The sequence below is a fragment of the Etheostoma spectabile genome, unplaced genomic scaffold (genome assembly GCF_008692095.1).
Source record: "Etheostoma spectabile isolate EspeVRDwgs_2016 unplaced genomic scaffold, UIUC_Espe_1.0 scaffold00008558, whole genome shotgun sequence".
NCBI classification, from domain to species: Eukaryota; Metazoa; Chordata; class Actinopteri; order Perciformes; family Percidae; genus Etheostoma; species Etheostoma spectabile.
In genome coordinates, this window is record NW_022603604.1 from 694 (window position 1) to 16,111 (window position 15,418).

Sequence of the window (15,418 nt, forward strand, 5' to 3'; positions counted from 1 at the left end):
GTTCTGAATGGAAAAAAAAGGTCTAACAAGAAATGTATGATGGGAAATTTCCCAGTTTAAGGTGTTCTTACTGTTGATTTTTTTTTTTACCAGTTTCACTTTTTTTTTTTAATTCAATGAATGCAACATTGTTCCAAAAGTCAATGAGTAATCATGGTAAATTACCGTGATTTCAGAATGACCAAAATAATTGGGATTATGTTTTTTTTTCTTCTTTTTTCCCCATAATCGAGCTGCCCTAGTCTGGAGTACATTCATTGAGCAGTCAAGTTTTTTTTTTTTTTTACCACTAGGTGGCACAACCGCTACCAAAGTCACTTTAAAACCACACAGTTGACTTATGACGTTGTTATGGCTAATATCTTAGGAAATTTGAGATGTGTTTCTGGTACTTCAAGGTGTGCATCAGTCTTTTAGCGTTGTCTTTCTGTTTCCTTTTGTAGGGGTCTTCAGAAGGAGGAGGAGAGCATGCCAGTCGGGGCAAAATAGTCTTGCTAAAGAAAAAGGTGGAGGAACTAGAACAGCAGCTGTCACAAAGACAGCAGGAACTGGACAACAAGGTGAGGTATCTTCATGTACAGCAAAATGAGATGGATCTGTTCACCTCATTGGCTTATGTTCTGTATTGGTGATGTTGTTTTGCTTGAGGATCACAAAGACGGGCTGCAAAGTGATGGGTGGAACATTTATTATAAATAGTTTATGGATTTAAAAGTTAAGCCCAAAAGGACCAATTAGAAAAGGCTTTCCAACTTCCTGTCTTGTTAGTTCAGTCCACTCTCTTGTGACTTAACTTATAGTGTGTGTGTGTGTGTGTGTGTGTGTGTGTGTGTGTGTGTGTGTGTGTGTGGGGGGGGTGTGGTGTGTGTGTGTGTGTGTGTGTGAGTGTGGGTGTGTGTGTGGTGGGTGTGGTGTGTGTGTGGTTTCTTTTATGCACCACATATCTGAAACAAACACCCAGAAAACTGAGCGATCTGCTCCAACTCTTAGTTCTTTTAAATCACGACTCAAAACCTTTCTGCCTTTTAAATAGAGGAGTTTGCTTCGGTGGTTTGTGCATGCAGTACATAAGCAACCATATTTAACATTAGTATGAAATAAAGAACTTGGGATGATATATTTACATCTTGCACTGCAAAATAGCAACATTGTAATTGTTATTTTACTTTTTAATTTGCCTTCTTGTGGCATGGTTTCTAAGGTAAAGGTGGTCTTCAGTCAAACATTTTACAGAATCAGAAGCAAACAGAAAATCTGTTTCCCTTTCTCTAACTGAATGCTGGTTTCTGATCTCTTCTAGAGGAAGGAGGTTGAGTTACAGTGGCAGCGGGGCGAGGAAATGGACGCCATGCTGACAGAGAAGGACAGGAAGCTAGCGGAAAAAGAAGCCTACATTGTTCACTTGCAAACAGCACTGGGAGGAGATCAGCCCATCACACCTGCACCCCAACAACAGGTCATACACCTCCCAAGAGCATCATCTTCTCACATCTTGGGTTTACAGTGTTCCCAGGCTTTCATTCATTTTAAAGGGGAACTATGCAGTTTTTTTCAGCTTAATTTACTTTAACTGAACAGCTTCTGAGTCATTGGAATGGTTATATGACTTTTTTTGGGTTAAATGGTGCTCGTCTCGCTCCCCCCTAGCACCTGTGAGCAGAGAAACCGCCCTTGCAACTTTCGGCCGGCGGCTCGCCACGAAGGATCGCTTGAAATCACGTCTCGCAATGTAATGCATTGCTTCACGGCACTGCACAAATACGCCAAATTCAGGAACCGGCTAACAAGGTTGCGATGGTGTTTTTGACACTATTGTCATGGCTGAGCCGAGGAAAAAAAGAAGCAAAAAGCTAGGAAAGTAGGTAGGAAAGCATTGTCGGAGGAACAGAGAAAGAGGAAGGGGTCTCTAGAAATGGCCAAAACTGCATAGCGCCCCTTTAAGTTCAACACAATATAGCCGTAATGGATCTTTATGGCAAACTCATATGTTGATTTATTCTTTACCTCCTCAGGCGGCAGAGGACAGTGGAGCAATGCAGGATCTGCAGCTGCTGGTGCAAAGCCTGACCAAGAAGGTGGGAGATGGGGAGGAGCGCTACAGTTTGCTGCAGGAGCAGACAGACAGCCTCAAGGAGCTGCTGGCCACAGAGAAGGAGCAGTACATTCAAAAGGAGACCATGTACAAACAGAACGTACGTTTCGCTCAGTTTCTACTCTGGCATATATTAATTAAGCAGTGACGCTTGTGTTGAAATGGAAAGTGACAGACCTACAACACAGTACATTCTTAAATAACTGTTCCCTTTAGCCACTGGAAGGCTTTTATTCTCCAGCATCTGTGCAGGAAGTGTTGAGTTTCATAAACACTTAATGCAGAATAAATGAGTAAATACAGTAAAAACAGTATTTCTTTAAATATAGGAATTCAGACTCTGATGTTCTTCTGCTGATTTTATCTTGTTAGAGTATACTTAGTATGGCTGCAACTAACGATTGTTTTCATTGTTGATTAATCTGTTGATTATTTTCTGAATGAATGGAATAGTTGTTTGGTCTCTAAAATGTCAGAAAATTGTGAAAAATTATCATCAGTGTTTCCCAAAAAGCCCAAGATGACGTCCTCAAATGTCTTGTTATGTCCACAACTCAAAGATAATCAGTTTACTGTCACAGAGTAAAGAAAAAACTAAAACATATTTACATTCAAGAAGCTGGAATCAGTTTAGCTTTTTGTTTCTCTTAAAAAAATGACTCAAATTGACTCGATTAAATCCGTTATCAAAATTGATGCTGATTCATTTAATAATTGACAGCTAATGGAGTCATCTTTGCAGCTCTAGTTGTCTGTATTTGTTATGAGAAGTGCTGCTGTCTTATGTCTGATGTTGTGCCCTGTGTTTGTTTTTTAGATCCAGACATTCAAAGACATCATTATTCAGAAAGACAACCAGCTGCTGGAGATGAACCAGATGCACGAACAGGAGCTCTTCAGACTAGCAGCAAAGTCTGACGCCAGTGCAGACTTGGAGCAGGTAGACAACACTCTGTTCTAGATCTACATCTTCTACATCTAAATGAAGCAGTGAGGAAACACTTAAAGGTGCTCCAAGCGATGTCACACGTTTTTTAGGCTATAAACATTTTTTGTCACATACAGCAAACATCTCACTATCTGCTAGCTGCCTGTCCCCAGAACACACTGTAAAAAACATCTCCTCACTCTGCTAAGAACACACATCTCCTCACTATCTGCTAGCTGCCTGTCCCCAGTAAAAAACACTCACTATCTGTAAGAAAACATCCCTCACTATCTGCTAGCTGCCTGTCCCACACTGTAAAAACATCTCCTCACTATCTGCTAGTCCTGTCCCCTGAACACAAAAAACATCTCCTCACTATCTGCTAGCTGCCCCCTGAACACCTGAACATCACTATCTAGCCTTCCCCTGGACACGCTGTAAAAACATCTCTCACTATCTGCTAGCTGCTGTCCCTGAACACATGAATCATCCTGTAGTTCACAGAATCATATGTATTGTCTTTGTGATATTGTTACTGTACAAGTATGTAAGTGAACAAAGATCAAATATGTATTTCTGCAACAGACAAGGGCCTTACTTTTAAGTCACATGTTTCCATGTTGCCTCCTTTTCAGCTTTTGAAGGCTCTGAAACAGAAGCTTCATGAGAAGGAGGAGGTGCTGCTGGGTAAAACGCAGGTCATCGATGTTCTCCAGGGAGAGGTGGATGGCAGGGATCAACAGATAAAGGTCAGGAGCACCACCCCTTCACTTAAAACAATCTTTTCCTCTCGGTGTACATTTTGTGATGACGATCTCGGCCTTTGGGATCCAGGGTTATAGAAAGTATTCTCCCTAGATCGGTTAGAGATATTCCTTAATTCCTCTTCAAATATTAAATGACACTGCCCCTTCATATTTTGCCTCTGTGATTTAGATGAAACTAGGATTAATTGTGCTGCCCCATTTACATTCCTGCCTCTTAATTGTCTTTTCTCCCCCCCACAGGAGCTTGCAGAGCGGCTGCGTCGACTGCACGTAGAACGAGAGAGCCTGGAGTCCAAGATGGAGGCGGAGAAGCATGTGATGCGAGCACAACTCCGCGACCTGATGGAAAAGCAGCAGGCGGAGGTGCAGCGACTGGCTGAGCAGCATCAGGCCCAGATGGCCCAGACGCAGCAGGATCTCCTGGGGCAGCTGCAGGAGCTGAAGAAGCCCTCGGTAGAGGCATCATCTCCCAGTCAGGAGGCCACAGGGAGTGGAAGCATGCCCGCAGATCCAGCCTCCATCCAAAGGATCGCTGAGCTGGAAGGTTGGTTGTTCCTTACTTTGTTCATTCAGTAGTGCAGGGACAAAATGCTGTTGTCCCGATTTGATTCTTTCACGATACATGGGGGCTGATTCAATTTGTGTTGCAATTTTCATTTATTGCGATTCGATAACATTGAGTGTTATGATTTTCTTTTCCCTCTTTAACAAAAAGAGTTGAAAAATACACTTTAATTTACCATGAGAAATATTTAAAAAATGCATTGCTTTCTAAAAAGAATGCACATCACATGTCAGTCAGTCAGACATTTATTTAATTTGTAAAGAAGAACATAATCTCTCATCTCAACCAGTTTTAACTGATTTTTCACCCAGTTTTTAAGCCAGCATCTATCAAAAAGTTGCGTTTTTAACTCCAACAAGACACAACACATCCAGGTCTTTGCTATATTAAATTGTATACACATGTAAAATATGCACAAATGAAACAATTAGGCCTATTTATTGTTAGGGGAATACATTTAAATCTGTGGAATGTCTTTAGAAACCCTGTTAACTTTCCTTATAGCCTTGAGCATCACAGTTCCATCTGACTTTCTCTCTCTTCATTTGTTGCAGCCCAAGCGAAGCAAAAAACGGACGAAGCGAGCAGATCAGAGGCCAAGTTCCTGAAAATGAAAGCCTGGTCTAAATCTCGGATCAGACAGTTGGAGGAAGAGTTGAAGAAAAGCCATGTGAGACAATGACTAAATGTTCAGATCCAATTTTAAAAACTGTATAGGTATAATGCTCCTTGATAGAGATTTCCCGATATTTGTTTCCCTTAATTAAAATGCACACCCAATAGATAGTTAATGTAACATCAAAAATATTTTTTCCTTTTTAAATGATCCAAAAGGAATTACAGAAAACTCTTCTACAGTGTGTCAGTGTCCACTCAAAAGTATAAAACACATCAAAAGGAGGAAGCAAGAAGAAGTCTTCTAAACAAGGCAGCAAAGTATAAAATAAAACTTAAATTAGACCCATTTAAAACCTGTTTATTTTGTCCCCTTTAGGCTGGAGGTGCCCCCCCAGACCTGACTGCCCTGCGGAGTCGTATCACAGCGCTGGAGGAGGAGAGAGAGGAAATCCTCTGGAAAGTGGAACAATATGAAGAGCTCAAAACAAAGAATGGTACCCAAATCCAACCTGAGTGCCCTCTGCCTTCGGTCAACACATATATATATATATATATATATATATATATATATATATATATATATATACTCTCTTAAATTCAATAGTATTGGAGTTAAATAGGGCAGCCCTGGTAGCTCACCTGGTTGAGCGTGCACCTTATGTATGTTGCTGCATGTCATTCTCCCTCTCTCTCCCACTGTCCTGTTTTCTGCTGTCCTATCCATTACAGACCAAAACAAAGCCCAATAAACAAGTAAAAAAAAAAAAAAAAGCAGAAGAATTAGAGTTAAAGCTGCACTGTCACTGGTAGCTGTAATGTAATAAAAATGTAATGTAAGCTTTTGCTGCTGTAACACCGGAATTTCCCATTTTTCTTGGGCTCAATAAACATCTATCTATCTATCTATCTATCTATCTATCTATCTATCTATCTATCTATCTATCTATCTATCTATCTATCTATCTATCTATCTATCTATCTAATGCCAAAATTAACATGTGTGTTTGATGTTTTTTGCAAGAAATGCTGGGGGCTAAGCTGGTGGTCTATGAGGAGCAGCAGAGGACACTACAAGCAGACCTGGAGCAGTTCACCAAGAGGGCCGCCTCTCAGGTCAGGGATTAGAAATGCTCATTTAGAATTATTTTTCTCACTGATAGTCGACTGATCATTAACCTACAGGCAGGCAACGGAGTCACAGCTCACCCGTTCAGGAGCCTCAGACATACTTTCCACGTTACGTTAGGGTGACCAGACGTCCCCGGTTTTCACTGTGACCGACAGAACCGAAATTGGAATGAAAGAAAGAAAACACCGACCCAACGGAGCCGATAGTCGCTCCAGACCGCCAGAGCTCAGAGATGTTTTAGAAAGCCGTGTTTTACGATGCTAAAATCCCCGATTATTTACATGAAGTCTGGTGGGTTTAGCGAACACAATTTCAGACTTTTATGTTTTAAAAAAGGATCTTAGTCTGTAACAGAAAGGTCGACCTCCTTAGAAATCATTTCCATAATGTTGTCAGACACTTAGAATATTAATCTGAGTCTGTCAGTAGCATAACGAGCACTTTTATTAAGGTAAATACAAGCTGGACAATTTTCCTATTACTTAAGTTGTAGTTTTCTACATGAGAAAACGAGATCTCGTGAAATACATCATTGTCAAAGGGAAGATTTCCTCAATAGTTTTTATTGAATCCGATACTCAATGAGCTGCTGCACAAACAAGCCTGACGCAATGAAGCAAAAGCTGTCAGATAAATGTAGTTCAGTAAACATTACAGCAGGGGTGATTCTAGGATCAGACCTTTGAGGGGGGGGGGCAGCAGCCCCTAATGAGAACAGCTCTAGGTCTAGTGTCCCCGTTTTACAAAAATGTTTTGGAGGTATTTACGCTTCTGAGCTGAAAATGTCCCCGGATTTTGTCCAAGAAATCTGGTCACCTTACGTTACGTGGACAGCTGTGGACTTGTTCTGGTTGTGTTGTCGTGATGGTCCCTGCATTGTCAGGGACACGTGGAGCCTCTGACCTGGAACCGCTTGCACGACCGTCACAAGTCCAGACAGCGTTTATGTCCGAGCTCGGAGATACTCGTGAGGTTTGTGTCTGGCTGGAATCTGCTGTCTGTAGGACAGAGTATGGCCTGGGGGTAAAATGGCCTGGGGGTAAAATGGCCTGGAGGTAAAATGGCCTGGGGGTAAAATGGTTGCCCCACCACCACAAGGTTGGTGGATCAATCCCAGGTCATCCACATGTCACAGTGTCCCTGAGCAAGACATTGTACCCCACATTGCTATACTGTATGTATAGCTGTCCACACCTCCTAATACCTCAGATGGGTTAAATACCCATATACTACATTATACTGTGCGTATGTGACGATTAAGAATAAAGTTTGATCCTTTTGATCCGATATTGTGCCGTGGGTCGGAGAGAAACGTGTTTTCTATTCCTCTGCATGTCTGGCACATATTGATGATAAATTGAACTTGATTTGACACGACGTAGCGCCGTCCAGCAGAGAGCAACAACGAAAGAAAAGAAGAGCTTTAAATGCAACTTGCTAATGCGAAGTGAACACTAGCAAGTTTACTAGCAGTTGAGATATAGATTGTAAAGCCATTTTTTCTCTTATCATGCAAAACAAGTTTCTTAACTTTTTTATTTCAGTTTTAATAACATAGTTTTTAAAGGTCATGGCGCCACCCCCCCCAATTGTTGTGAAAGAGGTCAGGTGACATGAGAAGGCACTTCAACATTTTCAAAAAAATCTCTTAGAGATTGGCTAATCTTCCACACACAGGGCTAAGGTTGCAGACACATGAGTTAGAGGGACAGAGGATGGAGGGCGCCACATGATGGACGGATCCTCCTGATCTTTGATATTGGGCTAAATAAATTAAAAGTTACTTGACTTCCGAGGCTGTAGTTTGTGGTGCTGTTTAATTCTATTCTATTGATTATACTGTGCAGTGTTTCTAATATTTAGTCTACCCTGATAATAATGCCTAGAAACATCTCTCAGTATAATTCTATAAAATTCAATTAACCCAATTAAATGGCAATTTCATAACTCCTTTTTTTATTTTGTCCCAATTCCCTTTAGGGCTGGGTACCGATACTCGGTGCTGACCCATTTTAACGACCGGTATCTTCCGGACCAAATAGCAACGCGGGTTTCGGTGCCTCATTACGGTGCCACTTAAATGTCTGCGCTGCCCTCTGATGGTTGAGGAAAACAGAAACATCGCTGCATGTGACGTTAGTTAACTCTACACTTGGCATCAGCAACATTAGCCTACCGTTAGCTAGCAGCTGGCTTAAAAACACAGTTAAAATGCCGACAAACGGCGTAAAGTGTGACTGTATGTCACTGTAGAGGATTCCAACAGCGGGACGTCCAACAGTCTGTCGTAAAAACACAGACGGTGCATTCACTTAAAACTCGCCGGTCCTGTCGTCTATTCAGAGTTATTTGTAAAATGCCCTTTTCATTTTTTTTTGTTTTTACCTTTTCAATCAGTCAGAAATCTTTTTGTCCTTTAACAATTAATCATTAACGTCCGTGCCTTTGTCTACGTCAATGTTTCCCAAACTTAGGGTTGAGACCCAAAATGGGTCGCCAATCGGCAGAGAACAGACTAAATGCTCAGCATGACCTCAGCATGACCTCAGCATGACCTCAGCATGACCTCAGAATGGCACTTTCAATAACCGAACCTAGACTAGATCAGCTGGTTGATATCTTCAACCAGCCACATGCATCACATTAAATTCAAGTCAGCATTATTTTAAAAAATGTTGGTGTCGGTACGGAGGGACAATGGGAGGGGATGAGAACATGAGTTGAGAAAGGGGTGAGACACAGAAAGGAGAATAGAGACCTTTTCTGTTTTTGTTTACTTTTATAATGGAATAAATACACTTCATATAAATTTATATACATGGTTTTGTTCCGTAAATTTGGGTCCCGGGGAGACACCAAATTTCTCTTTTGGGTCTTGAGCTGAAAAGGTTCGGGAACCACTGGTCTACATTTCCCTGCTTGTTGTTGGTCTCCTGTAACTCTCCGCTCCTTCTTGACTTTAGGCGAGTGAGTCGGGCAGTGCCGACGACACCCAGAGCCAGGTGCTGGAGTGGCAGGAGATGGTAGCCGAGGCCGTCAGCGCCAGAGACCGGGCCAAGGAGGAGAAGACCGCCATGGCGCTCCGCATTAGCCACATGGAGGAGGAACGAGAGGGTGAGGCTGTCGCTGGAGGATGACACTAACTCAAAAGGCTCAGGCTGTTGATCCCCTCTAGAGCAGGGGTTCCCAAAACTTTCAGCCCACGACCCCCAAAGTAACGGTGCAAGTGACTTGCGACCCCCCCCCCCTATAAACGTATATAAACATTGCACGCAACCACGCACGCTCTACAGGCGTCTCCAAACACAACAACACAAAGTAACACAACAGCCATGACATTATTCTACAGTATTGAACTAATTTCTTTAATTTGAACCTCACCTACTGAGATGGATGTGCAGTATGTTTGGAGCACAGAGTCCAGTCCTAGTTTAAAGTTGGAGACCAGCTACTCTGAGATCCTCCTCCACATTCAACCGCGCTGCACACCGCCCTGCTACAGCTGATTCTGTCGCTAATATGTTGTAAATCTGTCGCAATGACCTCATGGGTCAGAGAGGTCAAAGAAAATCAAAAGAGCTGTTCCCTTTTTATTTTAAATTTAACCACTAGTTTTATCTTGTGTTAAAATCATGGCTAACATATGGTATTTATAATAGTTTTTAAATTTGTATTATATTTCTGTAAATGTAAACTTGCCACCCCCCCCTCTCTGGCTCGCGACCCCCCTGTGGGTCCCGACCCCCACTTTGGGAATCACTGTTCTAGAGAACCAGGACCAACCAGCAGGGTCTGGTCTGGCGCTCATATCGTGTAAAAATCACACATAGATGTTGTTATTTTCTTTATCTGCACATATTTGCCTAATGCACACCTAATCTGCTTAGACAGTCTCACACACTGCCCATGCTCATGCCTAGTAAGTTTCATTAATATGAAAAAAAAAGCTTTGAGTAATCAAAATGTGATTGAAAAACTTTTAACTTTTATGATAACTGCAAGAGAAATTGCTCCGTGTATGATTCTGCACATGCTACAAATTTAAGCAAATCAAAGGTATCTCTGTATTTTCTTTAAATACTGTAATTTATCTCACAGCCAATTTCCTTCTGAAACCTAACTTTCCATTCTTTTCACATTTAATTTGACATAATAATCAATTATCCTGTCTTCCTTAAACTGAATTACTAGTTCATGGATTTGATAACTACACTTGAAAATCACTAGTTTTAAGTATCCAGTTAAATAAACTATTACTGTTTGAGCCAGGATTATAACCAGCATTTATATTTTTTAACATACAAACTTTATTAGCATTTGATGCCTGTCCATCCTAGGAGAGGGATCCCTCTGCTATCTTTCCTGCTACATTTAGAGCAGGGGTTGGCAACCTTTCTTTATATTAAGTGCCATTTTTTAAACTTCTTTTGGATCAGTGTGCCACATCAACATTAGACCTGCCATCATCTACTATCTACCCCACTCGTGCCACAACTAGCCAATCAGAGGCAGAGTAGGGAAGGCCTTCGCGTAATTCGGATGGGGGTAAAAGTCAATTAAACTACTGTAAATAACAGGCGCCACACCCCTCAATGGTTGTGAAAGAGGTCATGTGACATCCGCATGAGAAGGCACTTCAACATTTCCTAAAAAATCTCTTAGAGATTGGCTAATCTTCCACACACAGGGCTAAGGTTGCAGACACCTGAGTTAGAGGGACAGAGGATGGAGGGCGCCACATGATGGACGGATCCTCCTGATCTTTGATATTGGGCTAAATAAATTAAAAGTTACTTGACTTCCGAGGCTGTAGTTTGTGGTGCTGTTTAATTCTATTCTATTGATTATACTGAGAAGTGTTTCTAATATTTACCATTGCTGATAATAATGCCTAGAAACATCTCTCAGTATAATTCTATAAAATTCAATTAACCCAATCAAATGGAAATTTCATAACTCCTTTTTTTATTTTGTCCCAATTCCCTTTAGGGCTGGGTACCGATACTCGGTGCTGACCCATTTTAACGACCGGTATCTACCGGACCAAATAGCAACGCGGGTTTCGGTGCCTCATTACGGTGCCACTTAAATGTCTGCGCTGCCCTCTGATGGTTGAGGAAAACAGAAACATCGCTGCATGTGACGTTAGTTAACTCTACACTTGGCATCAGCAACATTAGCCTACCGTTAGCTAGCAGCTGGCTTAAAAACACAGTTAAAATGCCGACAAACGGCGTAAAGTGTGACTGTATGTCACTGTAGAGGATTCCAACAGCGGGACGTCCAACAGTCTGTCGTAAAAACACAGACGGTGCATTCACTTAAAACTCGCCGGTCCTGTCGTCTGTTCAGAGTTATTTGTAAAATGCCCCTTTCATTTTGACCATTGGACCTTAGCAACAAACTACCCGTACTTAAATGTCGCCAACTATCGTTTTGTGCTCCTTTTTTATTTTTAAAAGTAAGGCAAGGCAGCTTTATTTGTAGGGCACATTTCAGCAACAGGGCAATTCAAAGTGCTTTACACAAAATCAGTTAAACAGATAAAACACAAGTACAAACAGTTAAAAATCATAAGCATTAAAAACCGGTAAAACACATGAATAGACAGTTAAAAAAAATAGACACGTAAAACGCAAGAATAAAAGTTACAGTGCAGCATAAGAAATTTAAAGAAATGAGCAGTCATTTAAAGAAAGGCAGCATCAAAAAGAAAGGTCTTCAGCCTTGATTTAAAAGAACCGAGAGTAGCAGCGGATCTGCAGGTTTCTGGGAGTTTATTCTTTTTCACCGGTATCGGAAACAGTCTAAATGATTCCCAACCCTAAAACCCTGACACCACCCCCACCACCACCATCTACACCACCCCCACCACCACCATCTACACCACCACCGTGTTGTGTACCAGCGAGGGGTTCAGAGTTTGTGTTACTGTTCACCACGTGTCCTCTGTTGTCTGACTGAACATTATCTTCTTTTTCTTATTTTTTCCCTCCCTCCCTCCCTCTATATTGTTAATGGGGAGCATTTGGTTGAGCTGCCTCCCATCTCATGGACCTCTCCCCCCCCACCCCTGCTCCTCCCCTTCTCCTGCCCCTGATCCAGGGATGGGAGCAGCCATTCAGAACAGTTTCCCATCAGTTTTGTGCATGCAGGCTCCCCCAAAACCTCCAGTGTGGCTCGTGCTCGCTGTACTGCCCGCAGCTCCTCTGAATGGTCGTCTTTGCCGGGGCGAGCTGCAGGCAGTACAGCAGCAGGCTGCACGGTACAGTCCGCCATTCTCTTTTTCTTCCGTTCTTCCCCCCCCTCTCTCCTGTGTTGTTCCTCTTTTTCCATTCTTCCACCCCTTTCCGTTCTTCTGTTTTACCGTTTACTTCTTTCTTTCCATCCTTTGATTTCTGGTTTGGCCATACTAAAAATATTTTTGCAATAACCCACAAATAATAATATCCCCAGATCAGATATAATGAAACAACCTTTTCTTTTGTGGTGATGGCTCGGTTTCCACTAACTCTGGGAAGAGGTCTAATCTTTGTAATAACATTGGTTTGTAATGTGTTGGTTGTATAAGTAATTACAGAGAAAGTTCACATAGTCCAGGCGTTCACAAATGTAATATTCTCTGGTTTATGGAAAGAATCATAATCACAATTGTGTTGGTCAATATTGAAATCACAATTTCTCGTTGACTTTTGGAAAGATGTCAAATCAACAGTGACACACCTTGAACTGTGACATTTCCCTTCATACTTTACCCATTTTTAGAATTTCACATCCGAACACAAGACAAAACAAGAGCTGACGTGCTAAATGTGTTGTGTATAATAATAGTTTTTCTTGATGACATTGTTTTTGTGCCGAATGTGATTAATTGCACAGCCCTAGTCTATGACTAACTTTGGGGTCATGAATCACAACATGACATCACGGGAATATACACGCCAACTTTCTTAAGCCAAGTGGCGTGTTATCTGTAAGAACTTAGAGTTATCTGTGTGTATGTACGTGTCTATGCTGTCTACAGCGGGCGTAAACATACACGCCACTACTCGCTACGGCGTAAATTCACACGCAAGGTAATGTAATTCAGAAGAAGCCAAACGGTATATATATAATATATATATGTATATATGTATGTATAGACACTAAAAGGTGAGTATGCGTCTTGATAACACGCCAAAACTGGCATGCGAATTGTCGTGTCATACACACGCCATTTCATGAGATCAGTCTGCTATTTGGGATTTTTTCAGAGCTTACTGGTAGGAAATGGACACAACAAGCACAAGTGATCAAATATTTGATTACCCAAATAAAGTCCAATCATCCTTCTAGACATCCAGTTATTTTATTAAAAAAAACAAGGAATCCTCAAAATATATATGTCAGTAATTCAAGTTAAATCAAACCAAAGTCATGCTCATGACATAGTTAGTGGTAGTAGTTCCATTAAATATGGCTGTTGATTTGTGTGTGTGTGTGTGTGTGTCTGTGTGTCTGTGTGTGTGTGTGTCTGTGTGTGTGTGTGTGTGTGTGTGTGTGTGTGTGTGTGTGGTGGTGTGTGTGTGTGGTGTGTGTCTGTCTGTCTGTCTGTCTGTTACCTTGCTAAATCAATGAAGTGTAGTTGTCATTAACAAACCTAGTGTGAGTTATGAGACTCAAAGCATTACCGGTAATTAACACTTTCTCTCAACGAGTACTGCAGTTAATTTGTTGCCAGACTTTTACCGAACCACGCTTCTCACCGCACCCCCGGTTCTTCTAATGTCGACAGAAAACCAAAAACCTTTCTCGTCCTTACTCAGACCTAGTTATCAGACTCAGTTCTCTTTTTCATATTGCATCCTTGCAATCCTATCATCTCTATTCCTAGGGTTGTAATATTTGGTAATTTGATTCATGTGGGAAGCATCCTAATATACTCGCTAGTGTTGTTGATGTTGTGTTCAAGTGCAGCTGGAAATAATGTAATTACCAGTTTGTTGTGGAAGTGGAAACCGTAAGACTTCAGTCTTGTGTTGTTCTCAGATGTATGGAGTCATAGTAGTGCCATAAAAATGAATACATCTTTATAAATGAATAAGAAAAGAAGATACTTATAATAATTATATTGTATTTTACTTCCCCTTTTATTTATTCCTTTTTATATTTCTACTTTTGTTTCTCGTATTATTTTACATATTTCTTTTTTTTTGGCTCTCCTATGACTCTACACTGATGTGGCTTTTAAGGGTTGAGTCATTTGAGTCGAGTTGTATGAGTTGGAGCTAATAATAACTTTCTATAACTAATAACTATAATCACTTTCACTCGCTTTCGCTTCTCTGTTTTGCTGCTGTAGACAACAATACATAAGTTTAATATGAGATATATTTCTTTCACTGTCCATTATATTATTATATAAAAAATCAAATTCCCTCCGTGTTAAAGTGCTCGTATTATGCATAATCTCAGGTTCATAATTGTATTTTGAGGTTGTACCAGAACAGGGCTCTGGCTCTGTCAAAATATTTTTTGATTAACTAATCGATTAGGCGACTCGTTGAAGCTCTAAATATATTCTCTATATTTATTATATATATATATATATATATATATATATATATATCTCCCTGCTGCTGTTGTGTGGGCAGTGTAGTTGAAATGCTCAGTAAGAGACAGACTGGCTCTATTCTGCTTCACAGTTGTTTTTATTCTACATGATTAGTGAGATTATCTCACATATTCCTGCTGCATGTTCTAAATTATATTCAACACTAAACTTTTGTAATAGTCTTCTTTGCGTAGTCCATCTCTGCTTAACGCTGCTTGTACGCTGAGCCCACACTGACCACTGCTTGACCCACTCAACTCCTTCTCTTTTTCTGCTTTTGAGCTACCCCCCTCCCCCCCTCCCCCACCCCTCCGCCCCCCTTTTCCTTCCCTCCATACACATCATAATTGGCCTGTTGTCACAAACCGATGGGAACATGTTTGGTTCGGCCTAATCTATTTGGCATCCTTGCTGCTAAATGAAAATTCAAAAAAATGAAAAGCACTGCAAGAACCCCCTCAGATCTGCACCTCGTTAGTTTAATTCTGATCCTCCTGTTGAAGAAACACTGGCTTTAAGTGTGACTGATCTCTCTCTCTCCATCCTCCCACTGCCACTCGTGCTCCCTGTCTCCCACATTTTGTGATTGCTGTTTCCTCTGCTATGCAAATTAGGTGTGCATGGCTCTGACCAGAATGTTGCTTTTGAAGTGTTTCTCAGGTCCACGAACCTCATGCAAATACCAAAGTGCACACATATCTGGAGATGGAGTAACTTTCTCCTTCT

The 15,418-nt window shown here is 41.2% G+C and overlaps 1 protein-coding gene across 4 annotated transcripts in view; it reads left to right on the top strand.

Moving 5' to 3' along the window:
- Positions 1-443: 443 nt before the first annotated feature.
- The window catches only part of LOC116678892 (golgin subfamily B member 1), a gene marked incomplete at its 5' end in the record, with an annotated part of 46,575 nt that continues 31,600 nt past the window's right edge, over positions 444-15,418 (top strand). For all 4 annotated transcript variants that reach the window (XM_032508633.1, XM_032508634.1, XM_032508635.1 and 1 more), the window contains 10 exon segments: positions 444-560; positions 1,301-1,456; positions 2,013-2,192; positions 2,910-3,032; positions 3,656-3,769; positions 4,028-4,331; positions 4,907-5,022; positions 5,347-5,464; positions 5,992-6,083; positions 9,063-9,213. In XM_032508633.1, the coding sequence (XP_032364524.1) occupies positions 444-560; positions 1,301-1,456; positions 2,013-2,192; positions 2,910-3,032; positions 3,656-3,769; positions 4,028-4,331; positions 4,907-5,022; positions 5,347-5,464; positions 5,992-6,083; positions 9,063-9,213 (1,471 nt within the window).